Source organism: Patagioenas fasciata, chromosome 4 (assembly GCF_037038585.1).
Source record: "Patagioenas fasciata isolate bPatFas1 chromosome 4, bPatFas1.hap1, whole genome shotgun sequence".
Lineage (NCBI taxonomy): Eukaryota > Metazoa > Chordata > Aves > Columbiformes > Columbidae > Patagioenas > Patagioenas fasciata.
Genome location: NC_092523.1, coordinates 8,608,711 through 8,626,259, shown reverse-complemented (window position 1 = coordinate 8,626,259; position 17,549 = coordinate 8,608,711). Strand labels below are relative to the sequence as shown.

The 17,549-nt window shown below is 40.4% G+C and overlaps 1 protein-coding gene across 3 annotated transcripts in view; it reads left to right on the top strand.

Moving 5' to 3' along the window:
• The window catches only part of FAM53A (family with sequence similarity 53 member A), a 70,373-nt gene extending 58,393 nt beyond the window's left edge, over positions 1–11,980 (top strand). For all 3 annotated transcript variants that reach the window (XM_065837798.2, XM_065837796.2, XM_065837797.2), the window contains one exon: positions 10,791–11,980. In XM_065837798.2, the coding sequence (XP_065693870.1) occupies positions 10,791–11,114 (324 nt within the window). In that variant the 3' untranslated portion in view covers positions 11,115–11,980. The remainder of the gene's footprint in view (positions 1–10,790) is intronic.
• Positions 11,981–17,549: the final 5,569 nt, after the last annotated feature.

The following is a 17,549-nucleotide window of genomic DNA, read 5'->3' as shown; positions in this document are numbered from 1 at the left end:
GGCACAGAGAGCATCTGGTGTTTTGCTTTCTTTGCATCAGCAGAGCGGGTCACAATGTGAAATGGGGCCCGAAATGGCATTTGATGAAGTGAACCCTTGTGCTGAGTGTTCCCCGGGCTCTGACAGCGAGGGACTATAAGCCTTGAGGACAGTGAAGGGAAGGAAATCTCATTAAGGACAGAAGATTCCCCCACACACACTTTTGGTAAATGATGCTCTGTAACAAATGCCTTGAAAATAGCCAGAGCTTTTCAGAGCTGTTTGGCACTGTGCTGCTGTGTCATACCTGAAACTACTTTTGTACATTGATGGCACTTTTCTGTGCGCAATGTGCTAATAAGAGGAGGAGGCTGCTTAATATCTGCTGCAGATTCGCTTCTCCTTTCTGGCAAGTTCCTCTATGTACAGCTAAGTATTGGTTGTTGAAAGAGCTAATGAGTACCAGACCAGCTGCATTTGACATTATCAGAAAAGGGGCCATCTATTAACTCACAAGCCAGGTTTCAGCCAGCTGTGGATATTTTCTTTTTTAATTATTACTTAGCCTGTCATAAAATTGGATTATGCTAAAATTGTTGGTGGTGTTGCTTGGAATACAATACAATATTGACTTAGGAGCAGCGGTTCAGTGTTACATATAGGATACTTAGAGTTAATGTGCTTAAACTGCACCAAAGGGTTTAGAAAGAGGTGAGAGCACTTTTCTCAGGTTTTTACCATCTGGGTTTTGGCAGGTGGCAGGGGATTAGGTTTTCTGCTTACTCTAAATTGCAAAAGATGGTCAGAGCAGAAGAGTAGAATAGAGTTTAATATAGGAACTTTTTGTTGACAAGAGATCTGGAAAAACGAAAACCCAATTAAAATTTTAAAAAATTATTAGAAAATGAGTTATACCTCTTTGAGTTTAATTTAGGTTAATTTTGGGAGAGGAGGTTCTTGTCATTACATGGTAATCAAGTTAATAGATTGGTGCATCTTTTACCTGATTGGAAGAATGCTTTTCATTCTGAAACTGGGCTTTGGTCTTCCATGCTCTCAATATTACCTATTGTGAAACTTCCTTTGCTATTTGACAGTCACTTTCTGACTTGATGTGTCATCTTCTGAAAGAGACCGAGACCAAATCGATCCTTCTGAGGTTTTTCTGTACAGAGAGGTTTATTAAAATCACTTTGGAAAGTTTAACTGCCACTTTGGCTTTTGTTAGTCTTGCATTGCATGGATCAGTTCCTGCTGCATGTACATGCTGGTACATAGGTGTGTTAAAAGCAAAACAGATGTCTCAAGCATGTGGAAATGAACTGATCTGAATTTATGTCAATTAGTGATGTCAATTTGTTCATCCATTAGGAAGGGAAATACTGACTTGTTTGCATGCTAGTGTACGCAAACTGAAGAGAAGTTTGTGTGAGTTCCTTTAAGTTGCTATTAGACTCAACTATTAATGGAATACAGTTGTAAGCAGATGTTTTCTGTGTAAGTGATCTGGGAGGTGGTGGTTGGATGTTAAACTTAGCTGCAGATAATTGAACAGCTGATCTGTTCATATACTTGAAAGCACTCGCTTCTTCATGTACTGAAGATGACATGTCCTTCTGCAATAAAACTTAAGTATTACCAGAAATTGAGTTTTAAGTAACTGAGGCTTCTGACGAGTTTCCTGATTTCAGTTTTCATTATAGTAGTAACCATGTGGCTAAAACTTAAAAGGCTTTTATGGTATGCTGGGAACCTGGCAAGTTGTGGTACGATAAACAAATTTCAGTCTTTAAAACAAAGTGTGTGTAATACTCTAGTGTATGGCTTTTTAATGGAAACTCTGAATTTGTTACAAAATAGAAGAAGACTGAAGTTGGCCATAGGATGAGAAGTAGTTCTGTTTTAGTGTTACCACAAGACTTCAGGATTTTGAATGTTGACTTAGAGTTGCTTCTCGTCTGACTTGGTATCGTGCCATTTAAAAAGTATATTGTTATTTTTCAGTGCAGCTGAAGAATAAAGGGCCACGTATGTGGTTTCCTGACCTAACCTCTTTAGAAAAAAACATTGACCATCAACTGATGAAGTGTTGTCAGCTTTTGGTATTTGAATGGGTAAACAAATTTGTCGAAATCATATCCACCAAACAGAAGTTGTAGCACAAGTTGACTCAGTTTTTAGAAATTTATGGCAACCTTGCCACTTGATGTCGAGAGCCCTTCCCGAGCCACGTAGTTCAAGAAAAATTCAGAATGGTCCAAAATAAGATGCTAAGCTGGAAAAACGCACAACACATTAGAGATTGAAAGTGAGCAGTGCTAATTCTGTTCTTCCTAAACAAATGTGTTGCGTTTAACTTCTCTGGAAATAATTAGTGGTGTGAGTCCACCTACAGTTCCAATTAATGCTCCTACAAGAATTTATTGTTAAATTGTGGCTTTTGCATTGAGTTGAGCAAAAGATTCCTAATAACGCTTGTACTTTGTCTGCATGCGTATACACCCATGTGTTCATGCATGTGCTGGTGTAACAAGATCTTAAGGTTTTGTTTTGGATGAGTATTTCTGTAGTGGAAAACAGGTCAGAAGAAGGAGGAGCTGTTCCCAAGCTGAGGTCATGTTTCCCTTTCTCTCCCATCCCCCCCTCCCTGGCAGAAGTGAACTTTATGGACCAATTATAGAATCCCTTAAAATGCTGGTTATGATGGAGTGCCAGCATAACCCAATAATACAGGTGATGCTGACATCTGTCAGTAACTAATGAGGGCAGCCTTAGAATCAGAATTTGGAGTTTACTTCTCTAATTTCCTATAAATTAGACCCATTGTATCAACTCAGTTTTTGACACAGGGATTAAAAAGAAAAGAAAACAACCTAGAATTTTAAGAGAAGTTGGTACGGGGGTGTACTCTGCAAAAATCAGTGCATATGTGATTCAGTTGTGAAGATAATTGTTTGCAGCTCATGAAGGAATAAGACCTTGGCTAAACTGCTCAGGAATGGAAGTTCTCTATAAAAATAGATGACACATAAATGGCAGGAAATGAAGCCAATATGGTCATGTTTTGAAGCCATGAGGGTCAAATCCTGTCCTGTGTTACTCTGGTGCATAATCAGTCAACTTAAACCCTGTTGCTTGAGAACAGAGTTTGGCACGGTAAAGTGAACTTCAAAATGGGACTGATCATTAGGAGTCTTGTGGAAGCACAAGTGTTTTTCTTGTTTGAATGCACCTAGTTAGAAATCTAGAAGCCTGGATTTGGGGGTAACTTTCATTATGTTATTTTAGAGCTGATTATAGTTTGCAAGTCTGTTAATTCCTCTGTTAGAGGAATAATACATTAGAAGACTTTGGCTATCCAGGGTGGCCTCTGGTTTCAAATCCTGATGTTGAACACTGAGAGATGATACTTTAAACAATTGTATTTTTGTGAAACAGTTTTCTTTTACTGTTCGGGGATATCAACATTTTGAGGAACTATGAAGGATGTTAGTGTACGTCTGTGTGAAGGAGCGCTGTGTGTGTGTAGCTCATGTCAGTGATGTGAGCATCCTTCCTTATTTCTCAGTTTAAAATGCAGAAGGCTAGATGCATTTTTCTAGAATCTGTATGAATTAGACATTATTTAAACCAAGTCTCTATAAAGTCTTTTTTTTCATATTATTTGTGGAGCCGGTGATGTGCACTTCATGTTGTTTGTTGTTTCCAGAGGCTGCGTTTCTTGTCTGAAAGGAAAGGTAAAAGTTGTTGAATCAGGAAGGATGGAGCAGCTCTGGCAAAACATGAATCGCTTCTCTGGAAGAGAGCGCGTACTTACATTGGTTCCGTCTGTGCCCTTCTACTGCAAATCCAGATGTGTTCATCACCCTTGTACGAACACAAACGGTGCAGCTCTTTGTTCATCACACCGTCATTCATTAACGCCATTAGTTGGTGTGAATTTGCCAGGTTGAAACCACTCGAGCTTGTGCAGCTCAAGCACTGCAGAAGTCCAGTTCCATGTTGTCCAGCTCTTTGGTTTATCCAGAAGGTGGATAAATGCACTGTCCCTATTGGAGATGTGCTTAGGGTCAAGCAGCCACAATTCTTGCAATTTCAATGCCCTTTTGAATCCTTTCTCTGTGGTGCTTCTTTCCCTTTGAGGAAACCTCCACCTGAAATGCACCGATGCATTAGAACAAACACTGCTGCTGTATCTGGTAGTTGTCTTGTTTGGCTTAATCTTCTTTCTCCCCGGCCAAAGTCTTGTGCTGTGTTATTCGGCTGAACAAAGCAAATGTCATTATGTTCCACTTTGTTTGACACTAGATTGATTATCAGCCAGTTCAGAACAGTTAAATCTACTGTGTGAGCCTTTTCTGTTTCAGTTAATGGAATAACTCACAGCATCTGTAGGTATTTATGCTTGCTGGAATGGTACTGAGAACAGTTGAAACTCTTCTACTTAATTTCATACAGGTGAAATTGGTGGGCCTGATATTTGTAGAATGTAATTCCACATTTTCATAATAAAAGATTGCATGATTTATACTTATTGAGACAAGAAAGGTAAAAGGTTGCAGTTCACAAATTCAGTGATTTAAAAAATGTTAGATGCCAACATCTTAATTAAAATTCCGTATCATAAACTCTTTAAAATGCAGTTTAATGTTGGCCTAGGTTTTGTATAAGGGGAAAATCGCCATGTATGTTCAGTCCTTTCGTGTTAGTATTGCTGTTGAATCATATTCTTGACTGTGTTACTTTAAGTACTGCATTAACTCACTTAGCTTGCAATTTGTCTTTAAAACCAAACAAAAATAGCTAAGCCTTGTGATGAATAGTCCTGGATTGTAGTAACTGCTAAACCCCAGCACCTGAGTTTTCTGTGTGTGTCATCTCTGTCCTAAACTGCCCCCATCACACCAAAATTTAAGTCAGAAAGGAATGAATGAGGAAGGAAGGAATGAAACCAGCATGAGTGTTTTGTCTGCTTAAATTGGTTAGAGAAACACTTTTAGACTGACAAACTTCTTAATTTTCAAAGATCACCTAAACAACTGAGGAGAAAATCCACAGGGACCCCCTCAGCTGGTTACATGATCTTTGCAAACCATGACAAGAAAAAGATGTGGAGAGGATATTGAGTTTGAATGTGGTGTTTGATTTTGTGTGTGGATTGCCTATATTTTTTTACAATCATTTATACTAATTTATTTATAATAATAATTTCTATGTCTGACTTTGGGACAAGGGGGAGGCAGCTCTTGAGGTTAAACTTAATCCACAGCGGTTGTAATCCAGGCTGTATTAAACAAATCCAACCTTTCACTTAAATATATGTTTCATTAAGCCACAGTATTTTTTTTCTAATAGCACTAAAAAAAAGCCAAATTAAATCACAAGTTCTTACAGCTCATAAACAAAACTTGTGAGGATACTGTGGCACAATTTAGAATGTAAGCATAAAAATCTAGGCCAATAAATAGATCAACTTTCATGGTAGACTACACCAGCAAATGGCATGCTTAAATCTAGAACAGTCTGGCTAGTGGAAGATGAAAGCCTGTTACTTCATGGTGCTGTTTAGCGTCTGATGTGAAACGAGCTGATGTCAGTTCCCTTCTCTTCCTGGGCACCTACATCTAAAAAATTAAAATAACCTTTGAAGATACAGCAGAAACAAAGTACTGAACAACTTTCATTTCAAGTCGCAACCATATTACTGCGTGTCAGCCTGGATTGATTTTTAACTATGTCTTTGGCTTTGCAAATAGAATTTACCGTATTTGACTACAGAAGTGCAGCAGTAATTTTATCTGTGATGTAAGGAATGGTTATTCTAGTGTCTAATTCCATGGCAAAACAGTAGAGGCTGTTTGCTCTTTCTCATTCATATCCATTATTTTTTTGTGTGTGCGCTTTTGAGTTGTAGATGATGAAATAAGCACGTCAGATTTCCAGGAAAGTGAGGGATAAAGGCAATGTTTGTCTCCCAAAGTGAATTTGATCAGAGATTAGATTTTGCTGCTGAAGGTGTCAGGAATTTGCTAGGGATTTGATTCCGTTTCCACGAAATACATAAATAGAAATGGTTTTGGTAACTACTTGGTTTGTAGGTCAATGCAAGGAAAACAGAACAAAACAAACCCAACAACTTGTTTTGGTTTATTTCAAGTGCATAGTTTAAATATCTGCAATGGTTTTGACCTGAAGTGTTTTTTTAGACACATGAATTCAAAAACTTATGTATTTCTACATCTTTGATTTCTCATTTGACTGGGGAGAAACTCTTTCCCAGTACTTTTATAATGTATTATCAAGCCTGAAGCATACAACATTATGAAGAATACTATATTGTTTTCCTCCTGACAGCGCTGCTTCATACCGATGAAGCAGTATTTCTTCTCAACTGTAAGCTGCTTAAAACTAAGGTTATCTGTGAACACTGAAGTGTTCTTGAAATGCTCAGTGCTATTCAAGATAGGACAGTCAGAGTCAAATGTGAAGAGCTTTACTCCACAGAAAGGTCAATACTTAGTACAAAAAATGCTGTATTCATGTAACAATTTTCACTTTACGCACGGTAAAAGATGCAAGGATTAGGACTGTGACGGGATATTTTTAATCTATACGACCGGTTGAGATTTCTAACGATTTACAGTAAGCACTGTACATGTCACCTGCTCAAATTGTGTTGCTATTGATGCAACTAATTGGATGCATGAAGTGAAAATTCAGTTTACAGGGAGGGATGGGCTCTGTTCCCAGCTCTTTGTGGTGGGATGCAATACGGATGTTGCTCAGGTGATGGTGTGTTCAGAAGGCAGTTTTCAACATGATTCAATGAGCTGTTTAGGACTAGTTCTGTTCTTGTAAGTCAGAGTCCTTCAGTCTCACTCTTAGCCTCATTAAATGCAGCCTATTTAATGTTATGAATTTGTCCCATGATTGGACTTGATTATTGCCGAGGCTAAACTGCGACCTCTTTGGGGATAGGTTAGTGTCTGAGATACAAATACATCATGCTGTATGGGGTGTTTCTGATATAAAACTTTACTGTTGGTAACTCATGCCACAGTTAAGACATTTGGTTTTGAGACAGTCTGACTAATCTGTAGGAAATATGAGTCCAGAAAGTGAAATAAGGAGCTGTGAAGCCCTCAAAGGGAAATACAGCCCATCTAAGTTGCTTCTTTCCCATCTCCGTCAACTGGGTAGGTACAGGGAAGCAACAGGAAAAGCCACGTGCTGCTCCATGCTTGGGGCTGCTTTTTCAGTGTTTCATGCTTGGATTTGTTGCTGGTATTCCAGGATCTCATCATGAGGACCTCTGCATCACCCACACCTTTCGTATCCCTGGTACAGACCTTAACAGTCGAGAAACCCTTGGTGCCGCTGTCTCTTCAAGCAGAATCTCTTGTATTGTGCAGTTACGGACAAAAGTCTCAGCATGGGACAGAAAGCAAGCTAGATAAGTAGTCTTAATTAGTCTGAATTCCTTCTCTTGAGGAAGATGGGCTTCAGGGAGCAGCCCATCTTCTTGTGGTAACCAGTGCTGAGCAGCAGTAGGATGGGCTGAGGGCTTTTGGTGCTTTCAGGCTTCCCCTGCTCCTCACCTTCTACCAGCTGCTGCAGCTCTGGGAGCAGCTGTGTCTGCCACCCTCTCCAAAAACAACAGGGGGGACCCATTGGACCTAATGTGCGATGGGGACATGGGGAAGAAGCATGAGAACTGCTGCTCCCGTTATACACTGGGTTTTCATGTACGTAAATGACTTATTTTTTTTTCCTTGACTACTGTAGCAAATGCTCTATTTTTGTTAGTAAGACAAAAACAACCTTTTTATTCCTCTTTATATTTGGAAAGTGATGTATTATGGGTTTCTGAACTGGAGGTTTAGTAAAGAGTGCAGACATTAGCTTCCTTTCAAGCTACTCTGGGCCTTTCTTGTTTGCTTTGTGTGGCAAGGGTCTAGAGAGATTTCTTTTATGTCCTTCCCTGCCATTGTTTTCGGAACAAAGTTTTTTTTCCTTAATATTCAGCCGTTTTATCGCCTCACTTCTTTTAAAACTCCGAGTTTCTCTTTTTCCCCCCTTTTTTTTTTCCATCACACAAAAGAATACTTTTAGCTGATTGAGTTCTATCCATTGCCAACTGTGGACTCTTTTTGTCTTGTTAGTCCAATATCCTTTATGAAATGAGGACCATTGAGCAAGTCCTTGCGGGCTCCCCACCGAGCACAATTGTGCATTGAAGGTGTGGTACTGTACCAGCGCAATGTGTAAAGCTGCAGTTCAGAGGGCTTGAATGCATTGCAATTTCTACCTTTTGCTTTGTGAAAGGAGCGGGATTGTGCTGCGAGATAATAAATCCACCTATTTTTAGTTCGGTGCGGTCGTGACAAGTGGGCGAACAAAGAACCAGTTGAATGCACTTGCTGTTGTGTTGAAATGGGCTAAAAGTTCCCATTCAAGTGGTTTCAGCACAGTACAGCTAACAGGCAATTTTCCATTTATGTACACAAACCTTCTAGAAAGACAGCTGTGCGGTTGGATTAATTTCTAGCAGTAAATTGAATAAAAGATATTTTGAAGGGGGACTGGGGAATTCCTTTCTAAAACATTGAAAGCAGAGCTTTCAAAGCTTTCCTTTATTTGATCCCTTTTCTTCCCAGTGCCTACTATAAGATTTAAGGAACTGAAAATATTGTCCCATATATGGAGATACATAACAGGAAATGTGTTGTTTTTCAAAGCAATGAGATAGGATTAGGATTAAAATATCCTTTAACACTTTCTACTGTAAAAATACACGGGTTTACTTTTAAGTAAATATGAGAGAAATTCACACCTCTTAGTCATAGAAAGGAGCTCAACTGCTTGTACTTGAGTAAGCTGTGAGTGAGCTATATAGAAATGTTTTGAAAACAGGAATATATTTTTTACCAAAACTGTTTTCATAGGGGAGTGAAATTTGGAAATAGAAAGCTTTCTGATTGTGCAAGATTTTGTTGATGGTAACCACATGCAACATTGGATGTGAGTTTTAACCATGGCTAACGAAGACTTGGAATTCCTCCTGACATGGTCAACAGTCTTGTTGTTTTTCTGAATGTTCATCTTTGGATGCAGGTCTTGGGAGATGCGTAAATCGGCTCTTAAATGAAGTCTTGTTTGTCTGTCCAAAGAAACTAAATTATTATTTATAGATCCTTCTAGCCTGAAACGTCACTAATCATCTAATGTATATTATAAGAGATGAAATTTGTTTGACCAAAAGGGGAGGTACTGAGGATGGTGGACCAACATCCCACACTGATACTGCTGCTCACTCCTCAACCTGATTGTGCTGTGACTGAACTCCAAAACTCAGAGTTTTGCTTTTTACCTTCACCCAAGCTTTTCCTTGAATAAACTTCCTACGTAGATTTGTTGTAGAGATGTCCAAGCAACTGTATGAACTTGCAGAGTGGTTGTGGGCTTGTCTGCAAGGTGTTCCGTATGTAACATGGACCCTGAGGGATCAGGCAAATCAGTTCACCTCAGTGAGGTTTCCTGACTTTCCTTCATCCAGTTTTATACAGGCAGGGCTGACTAATTCAGGTTTCTTCTGAAATTGTGAAGTTTTGTTTAAAAAAACCACATAGATACTGGTAAGCTGCTTGTGAAGCTGCTGACATGCATTGGTGAAGTAAAAAGATTACCCAGTGCTCTGGAAAAAGCATCTGGAATATAGCATACTGGGGGTGTTGCAATGTTCCTGTTTCATCTGAGTGTATCAACAAATAGAAAATACTTATGAAATGACAAATTGGGGAAGAAGCTGAAAATGGGTGTGAAAGTTGGTCTTGTTCCCTGTGATCTACTTGTAATAAAACAATTGCTGTATGTGAGACTGGAGTCACTTAACCAGTGAGATACTGGGCACAGCTTTATTCTCCTGGCTCGTACCACCTCAGACAGGGGCCCTGACTGTTTCACCCCCCTCTCACTGTTTGCTTGTATGAGGCAGAATTTAGAAGGTTCTCACTTGCTAAGATCGAAGTTCTGCTGTGTGTATAGTTCTGCTTTTTCTCAAATGCTGCTTCTTGAGTTCTAGTCAAGGATCCTTTAGTTACATGAGGAGCTTAGGCATTTTATTCCTTATCTGCTGGACAAAGGTAGCACATTTACTGAAGCTTTATTTTCTTTTTCTTCTGTCTAAGTAGAGGTGAGTGTCCCTCTGTTTTTAATATACTTCTTGTTTAAACATAATTGCTCAAATTCCTGAGTTGTTGTTCAAATGGCACCCAAATGTAAGACAAACTAAACTGACCCTGGAGCAAGACACTTCCAATAGAAGCTTGGTTTTCTCCTGCTTTGAGGTTACCCAGATGTGCTGGTCGCCTTGTAGAGTCACTATCTCTGAGGTGATGCCCAAGGGCTCATTGTCTCTACTCTTGGCAACTGAGAGATGTTAATGCCGATGTTACCAAATGCGGTGCTACGGGTTTGCCAGAAAGCTGATCTTCCTCATCAAACTGGGTGTCTGCTGTTGCTCATTTAGTTGACGAAAGTGAGGTTTTGGGCTCTTTCTGCATAAAAAGGGGACTGATAGGTTTTTTTCTCACTAACAGGAATTTACATAAGCAAAATATCTGCACAAAACCAGGTTGTGTAGTAAGTAAATGCTGTTCTTCCTTTCTTTTCATGTCCCTCGTTTCCAGGATTACTTTAGGCGTATGTGGCACTCTACTTTTGAATACACACTCTTAATCCATCCAAGAATTTAAGGAATTTATTCTGCTTCTCCCATTGCTAATATTTTTATGTATTTGTTTTAATTGCAGACTTTAAAAAATTCCAAAAGTCTTTGCTCCCTCGACTATGAAGATGACGATGATGACACACAAATGAAGACAATTGTGTCATCCCCATGTGACTCAAATGATCTTATGAACATCATCACCCCGGGTTCCAGTCCGATGAAAGAACAGCTGGATGAAGTAAGGCATCACGGGTCATGCCAAAGTGGCTTCAAAACGAGAGATTATAAGAAAGCAGCTGCAGTGTGTGAAAGCGATGAGGACACGAGTGATTGTGAGAGCACCGAAGAAGGCATCTTTCCTCTAGACTGTGGGGACTTGGACCTAGAGCAGATTGAAAACAACTGAGACTCCCAAGTTGTGTGCTAGAATCAGAGTTGTTCTAAATTAAAACGATAGAGGATTACCTTTGCCATGCATAATCCATGTCCCTGAATCTCTGTATTGCCTGTCTTGGGCCTGTGTTAGAAGAAACGTTTCAGGTGGGGGAAAAACGTGAACCATTGTTACCTGTTTAGTCTATTGATCAATATGTGGATGACAACAAAAAAAGTAGGAGGTTAAATGTTATTTTGAACATTAAGGAATAATTTTGATTAAAAATTTCCTAACAGATATTTTGCATTTTTATGGCTTTTACAGTTCTGGAGAAAAAGCGTCTCTATTTTGAAATGAATTTTCAGAAGGGCATTCTATAAAACTAAATCTGTCTACAGTGATTCTGGTGCGGGTATATGTTGCTTTTGTTAAAGACCTTAATGTGAAAAGTGAATTGCATAATGAAATTGGTAATAAACCTTCAGATAGAACTCTTAAATATCTGGTTGACAACTGGTCCAAAATACTGAACTGCCATCTTTGACAGTGTATGGTTAAAAAAAACTTCATAACATGTACAAATGTGTTTTTTTCATACATTCAGGACTTTTTGATCAAAATATGGTAGTGACCTTAAAGGTTAACATTTTCCATAATTTTACTACTTGAATTGTTTTCTAGCCTGAAGCAATGCTAATTTAGGTGGGGTAAAACTGCAAGTAGCTGCCCACCGACTTGGTCATTATGTTTTCTGTGGTTCAAAAGAATGTACAACAAGAGCACTTGAACTTTTAGACAGGGACTTTGTAATGATCAATTCCCCAGGAGGTGATCCCTTCAGCAATACTAGAAGGAAAATAGTCCTTGAATTAAATAAAATGACATTTTGCTTTGCACTTGTGTCCGCTTATGAATTTTACTAGTGGAAAATGTGCAGTCTGTGGCAGGTTCTGTTATATGGTACTTATGTGCTGGATGGGGTGGAGGGGGAGGGCAGGTTTCTGGTCATCGTGACATCAGGTTAGTCTGGAGAATAACTCATGCTGGATCCCAAGAGCGTGTCTCAGTGATTACACACACCGAAATAGTCTCAAGTGTAACACCGCATTCATTGCAGGCTACTGCAACACATTCTTGTTTTGTGAGTTCAGCTACAACAAGGATTTTCCTGAACAAGGGGGAAATTAAATGGTTTTAAATTGGATAGAAATGGGAAAGCCTAGATTATGCGTCATGTTAGTCTGCTTAAGCGAGCCAACTCCTGCTGCAACTTGTGCCATAAAACCAAAGTACAGCAACGTATTTTAAGTCAGCTAATGGAATGCGATTACAATAAGAAATAAGTATCTTGAGGCATATGACAAAGGCTGCACAAGGTATGAAACAGGCTCCAGCCTTGTGATTAGGGTCGGCCTCAGATCACAGAGAGAACTGGCCTTTAATTACTGAACCAGTTTACATGACTCGATATCTATGCAAAATTTGAAAAGTTTGTGTAGCCAGTGAGAAACTCTAAACTTTTTTTTCCTGCATTTATGACTCCTACTGCATATACACTACAAGTGGCAATGATCTGCGATATTGATACTGCTATACATGCGTAGTAAGGTGCAAGAACACTGCAAAGACTTGTTGGGTTCTTGATATGTTAATATGTATTGTGTGGGAGAAAGTGAAGCTGCTCACTGTTGACAAAAATCGTTCTCCTCCTTCTGGATGAGTAAATAAAGGAGTTGCTGTTAGAGGAAAGAGCAGTTCCTTCAGAAGCTCCTGTTAACCATTTGTGCCTTGCCCCACAGGTACTTGCTCTGGTGTAGCACAGAGCATACAAATGGTGCATACACATGCACAATGTTATTTGAAATACACTTATGCAACTGAGGATCACAATTCTTGCTACTTATTCAAGAAATAGCTACTTCTGGAAGAAGCAAGCGAGGTACAGCCGGTTCCCCTCGTCGGTAGATGGGAAATGCCCTATAGGGTGGTGATCAGTCATCGTGGGTAATGGAACAACCCAGCTCCCTCCTGGGCTGCAGTTGTTTCTTGCAGAACTACACTTCTCTTTGTGTATTTTTCTTAATCGTGCAATAGAGGTTAAGTAAAATTGAATCAGCTTTAATGCAGGATTGTAGCAAAGGCCAATAGTACAACTGGGATTACTTAAAAGCTAATTTACCTATTTGAAAGTGCTCTAGTTAAAAGTGTAATGGCATGGAATGAGAAAGCTAATGCAGCAATCCATTTGGCTCTTCCTTCTCTAAAGAAGACAAGCTCCTGGAAGAAGAAAAAGAAGATGATACCTTGGAGGGTATGAATAAAGGTAAAGGTAAGATGTTCTTTGTCAAGGAAAAAATATAACAAGAACCGAAGCTGTTAAGATGGTGATAGCGCAAAGGCAAGAGTGGAAGACCAGATAATGTTTATTCTAGCTCTGAAATACAGTCTGACTGTGATCTCGATGAATTGAGTTCTCTATCCCCAAAAGCAGGGTTCTCGGCTTCCCTTCTGTGGGTGCAGTTTCCAGTCAACACCAAACCACGTTCCTACCTGTACAACCAGGGGAGGAAGGGGTTTCCCAAGTGAAAGAACAGATCCATATGCTTGTGGTGACACAGGACTTGGTCTCCCGTGGAGCTGGCTGTTTAAACAGCCCTTTCGTTAAGACAAACAGATAGGAGTGGTTTTAGATACTGAAGAACAAGTTTCATGAAAGTAGGAAGTAGTAATTATCTAGTTTAGGCTCTTATTAGTGGGTGACAGGAAAATAAGCAGTTGAGCAGCTGTGCAGTAACACTGGCAAATGAAGAAATCTGCTGAAAGGAATTTTTGCACTTTGTCTAAAGATGCAAATGTAATTCCCCTATGAGAATGGCAAGTAAAAGGAATCGTTAAATTTTACTTCAGGTGGGGCAGGTTTTGGCTTTGCATCACAGCCAAGATCTGGAGTTCTACTCCAAAAGATATTGACAGATGATGAACTTTGGTACCTTTGTGGCACTTGATTATAGGACAAAACCTGTAGTGGCTGTTGGGCAAATACAGAAGGCAGTTATGCAAAAAGGGAAAGCGTGGTTTCTGAGATTGAATTGTGTTTGGTAGCGGGCTGAGCTGGGCTGTAAGCGGCTCTGGTCAGGGAGTGGTTTCCTTCCATCTTGCACCCGGTGTCACAACAGAAAACTGTATTGCGTGGGGTGGTGGGAGTTGCTCTAGGTCACTTATCTTTCATTTTTATTAGCAACCTGGATAACAAAATAGTACACATGTTAAATTTGCAGTCAACAGGAAGCTGGACAGATGCGAAAGATAAGATAGCATTAGAATTCAAAATAGCCTTGGCTACTTGTAGAAATGGTTTCGACAGGGAGGAGATGGTGGGGAAAGACAAGATCCTTTTCAGCAAGGCACTAAATTTAAATTGGGTTGAACAACTGCACAAATTCAGAGTCAGGCCAGCTAGTTAATATTGTTTCAGATAAGGGATCTGGCAGTTTGTCCTGCTGGTGGTAGAAAAGCAAGCTTCAGGCTAAGGTCCACAAATGGTGATATATTTGGTGAGACTCAGTCCCGCGCCTCATGTGAGCACCTGTGGTTTGCAACTTGAGACGCTGCACTTTGGAGTAGAGCGTGTGGTGGAGGGTGGCATGACGTATCTTGAAAATGTGGGAAAATGCACTTTGTGAGGATACGCTGAAAGAATTGAGCTTGAAATCACACAATAGTTGGGCTTAAGTTGCAGCTGGGATGAATGATAGTTTATTATAAGGCCAAATATAAAAAAACCTAAGTGTAGAGAATCACTGAACAGATGTGTGGGGAGACAGTAGCTCTTCCACAAATGGAGATCTGTTAAGAGCAAGCATCTGTCAGGAGCAATAGCTGCATTTCAGCCTGCTTTGGGGCCTGAAAAAGGCCACCTGACTTCCCACTGTCCTTTCCCATCCTGTTTTCCTTTTGATCTGTGCAACCTGCATCTCCAAGCAAGCCTAGAATAACAAGGTGTGTAACAGCCGGAGGAAGAGGAGTTGAGAACAACGTGGCAAGGAGAGCACTTTGGAGCAGAGGGAGGAGCTCCCAGTGGTTCAGCTGTGATCTGTAGATCCCAGTCATAGTTGACATTTGCTAGAATTTAGGCCCTGATGATGTAAGCTTGGGCTGGAACGTCTTTTGCTCCTAAAGTGCATTTGGTTTTAAAAGACTTGGGGTGGCAGGAATGAGCGCTCTGGTTTGCAGCAGAGATGCAAAGTGCCCCATGGACAGTTGCTGCCTTCCAAGCTGTGTTGATGGCTGGGTTTGCAATCTCAGAGGAGACCCCATAGCAGAGGTTGTTTATTATTATTATTATTATTATTATTATTATTATTATTATTATTATTATTTGATGGGGGCAGACTTTTTAGCAGGGCCTTTTGCAATAGGACAAGGGGTGATGGTTTTAAACTAAAGAGGGGAGATTCAGGTTAGATATGAGGAAGAAATGTTTTACACTGAGGATGGTGAAACCCTGGCCCACGTTGCCCAGAGGGGTGGTGGATGCCCCATCCCTGGAGACATCCCAGGCCAGGCTGGATGGGGCTCTGAGCAACCTGAGCTGGGTGGAGATGTCCCTGCTCATGGCAGGGGTGGCACTGGATGAGCTTTGAAGGTCCCTTCCAACCCAAACTATTCTGTGATCTTTCTGAAAAACATAAATGTGTATTTCTCTGTATCCAAGTCCATTGTGGTAGGGTATGTGCCTAATGAATTTACATTTACTCTCAAATTGCAGGTAAAGATGCTGATTATCTGTTGCTGTAAAGCTACTCTCTGCAGAAGCGCTGAAAACCCACAGGTTTGTTGGGAAGTTCTCAGTGGTGGTTGACAGATGCCAGAATAGTTTTTCTCAATCTGTTCACTGTGTTTATTTTGCAAGCTATATGATGTTCATTTTCAAAAGTACCGGAGTATGGGTCTGTGTGCTTGCACAGTGAGCTTTCACAGCAGGGCTCATCCTCTCGTCAGTGCAGATCACCTGGGATGTTTCCTTCAAAGCCTTGTCCTTAGAGGAGGAGAGCTGGCTGGGTTGGTGCTACATGTTGCATGTGCTCACCTGCAAAGGTTGTGGTCCGAGAGCTGTGTGCTACCACTTCCACCACATCTCCATGATCCTTCTCCTCAGTGTTATAAAGAGACCAGCATCACATAGTTGAGATCTAGAACCCTGCTGCTGTAGCTGCTTATCCTTGGAACCCTTGGTGGAGCTTGATAGGTGTTTGACACACACAAAATACAATTTTAGAGGAGCGTTGCTGCCATATGCCTAGAAGCTTATTCTGATGTGTTCTCCAAGAGAGTTTTGACATCAGTTGTTATGGAGTTCGTGTGTAATTAACCTCACTTGAGTTACTGCTTCCACCCCCATCTGGTCAGCACAACAGTCACTGAGTGCTTTTAGTATCTGCAGCTTCTTGGACCTATCCAACAATACTGATTTAATGTGGTTTTTTTTTTTTTGCTATTGCAAATTGACTTCAAGATCTATGGTGTGAGCGATTTGAGCAGGGGAAGTATTACATGAACTCTATGGAAACAAGCCTAAAACTTCCTTAAAGCAGCATTTCACTTCTTAATCTTTTGGTTTGGGTTTTAAATAGTTAAAATGCTTCATGATGAGGATCTTAGGGACATGGTTTAGTGACCATGTTAGGTTAACAGTTGGACTCTAAGGTCTTCGGGGTCTTTTCCAACCAAAATGATTCTATGATTCTGTGACGTCTCAGTTTGGACTGAGCTGTGGTGTCGTGATTCAGGTAAGCTCGTCTGATGTGAGTGATGATGTGAATTCAAAGTGGGGGCTATTCTGTTGGGTGCTCAAAACTCGCGTCCCACTTTCTAAACCAGACTTGGCTGAACTCCTCCCTCCAGCAGCGTGGAGTGAGGACGAGTTCCCAGGGCACTCAGCTATGGGCTGGGGTGACGTTCAGCTGCCCCAGCTCCCTTCTCTTTTCTTTTTCTTAGAGCTACTCTTGCAAATAACTTTTACTGTCTAATTTCAATGCCTCTTGCAATTAATTCATCTGAAAATCTAACTGACTCCTATGAAACTAGTCCAGGCTACTGGGAGAATAATGTGCCTTCCTAGGATGTCCTTACTGTCTGGTAGAAGTGGTTGAATGTTTTCAGTAAAATGTATTTAGAAACACAATTAGTTCTCTTTTTTTTTTTTTTTCCCCTCTCCTTTGTAAGTGAAATGGAAGGTCTGATTAGTGGAGAAATCCAGTATTTCCCTAATGAGGTTAAGCAATTAGATGAAGGAAATTCATGACCATAATATGTCCTGGCCTAGACACTCCGTGCAGGAGCCTGTGCTTCCCAGGCTGGGAGCAATTCAGCCTCCTGACCATCATTTTGTTGTTGTTGTTGTTAGAGCAGGGATGGAAATATCCTTATTTAACAACCAACGGGACTGCCGGGATGATTCTGAGC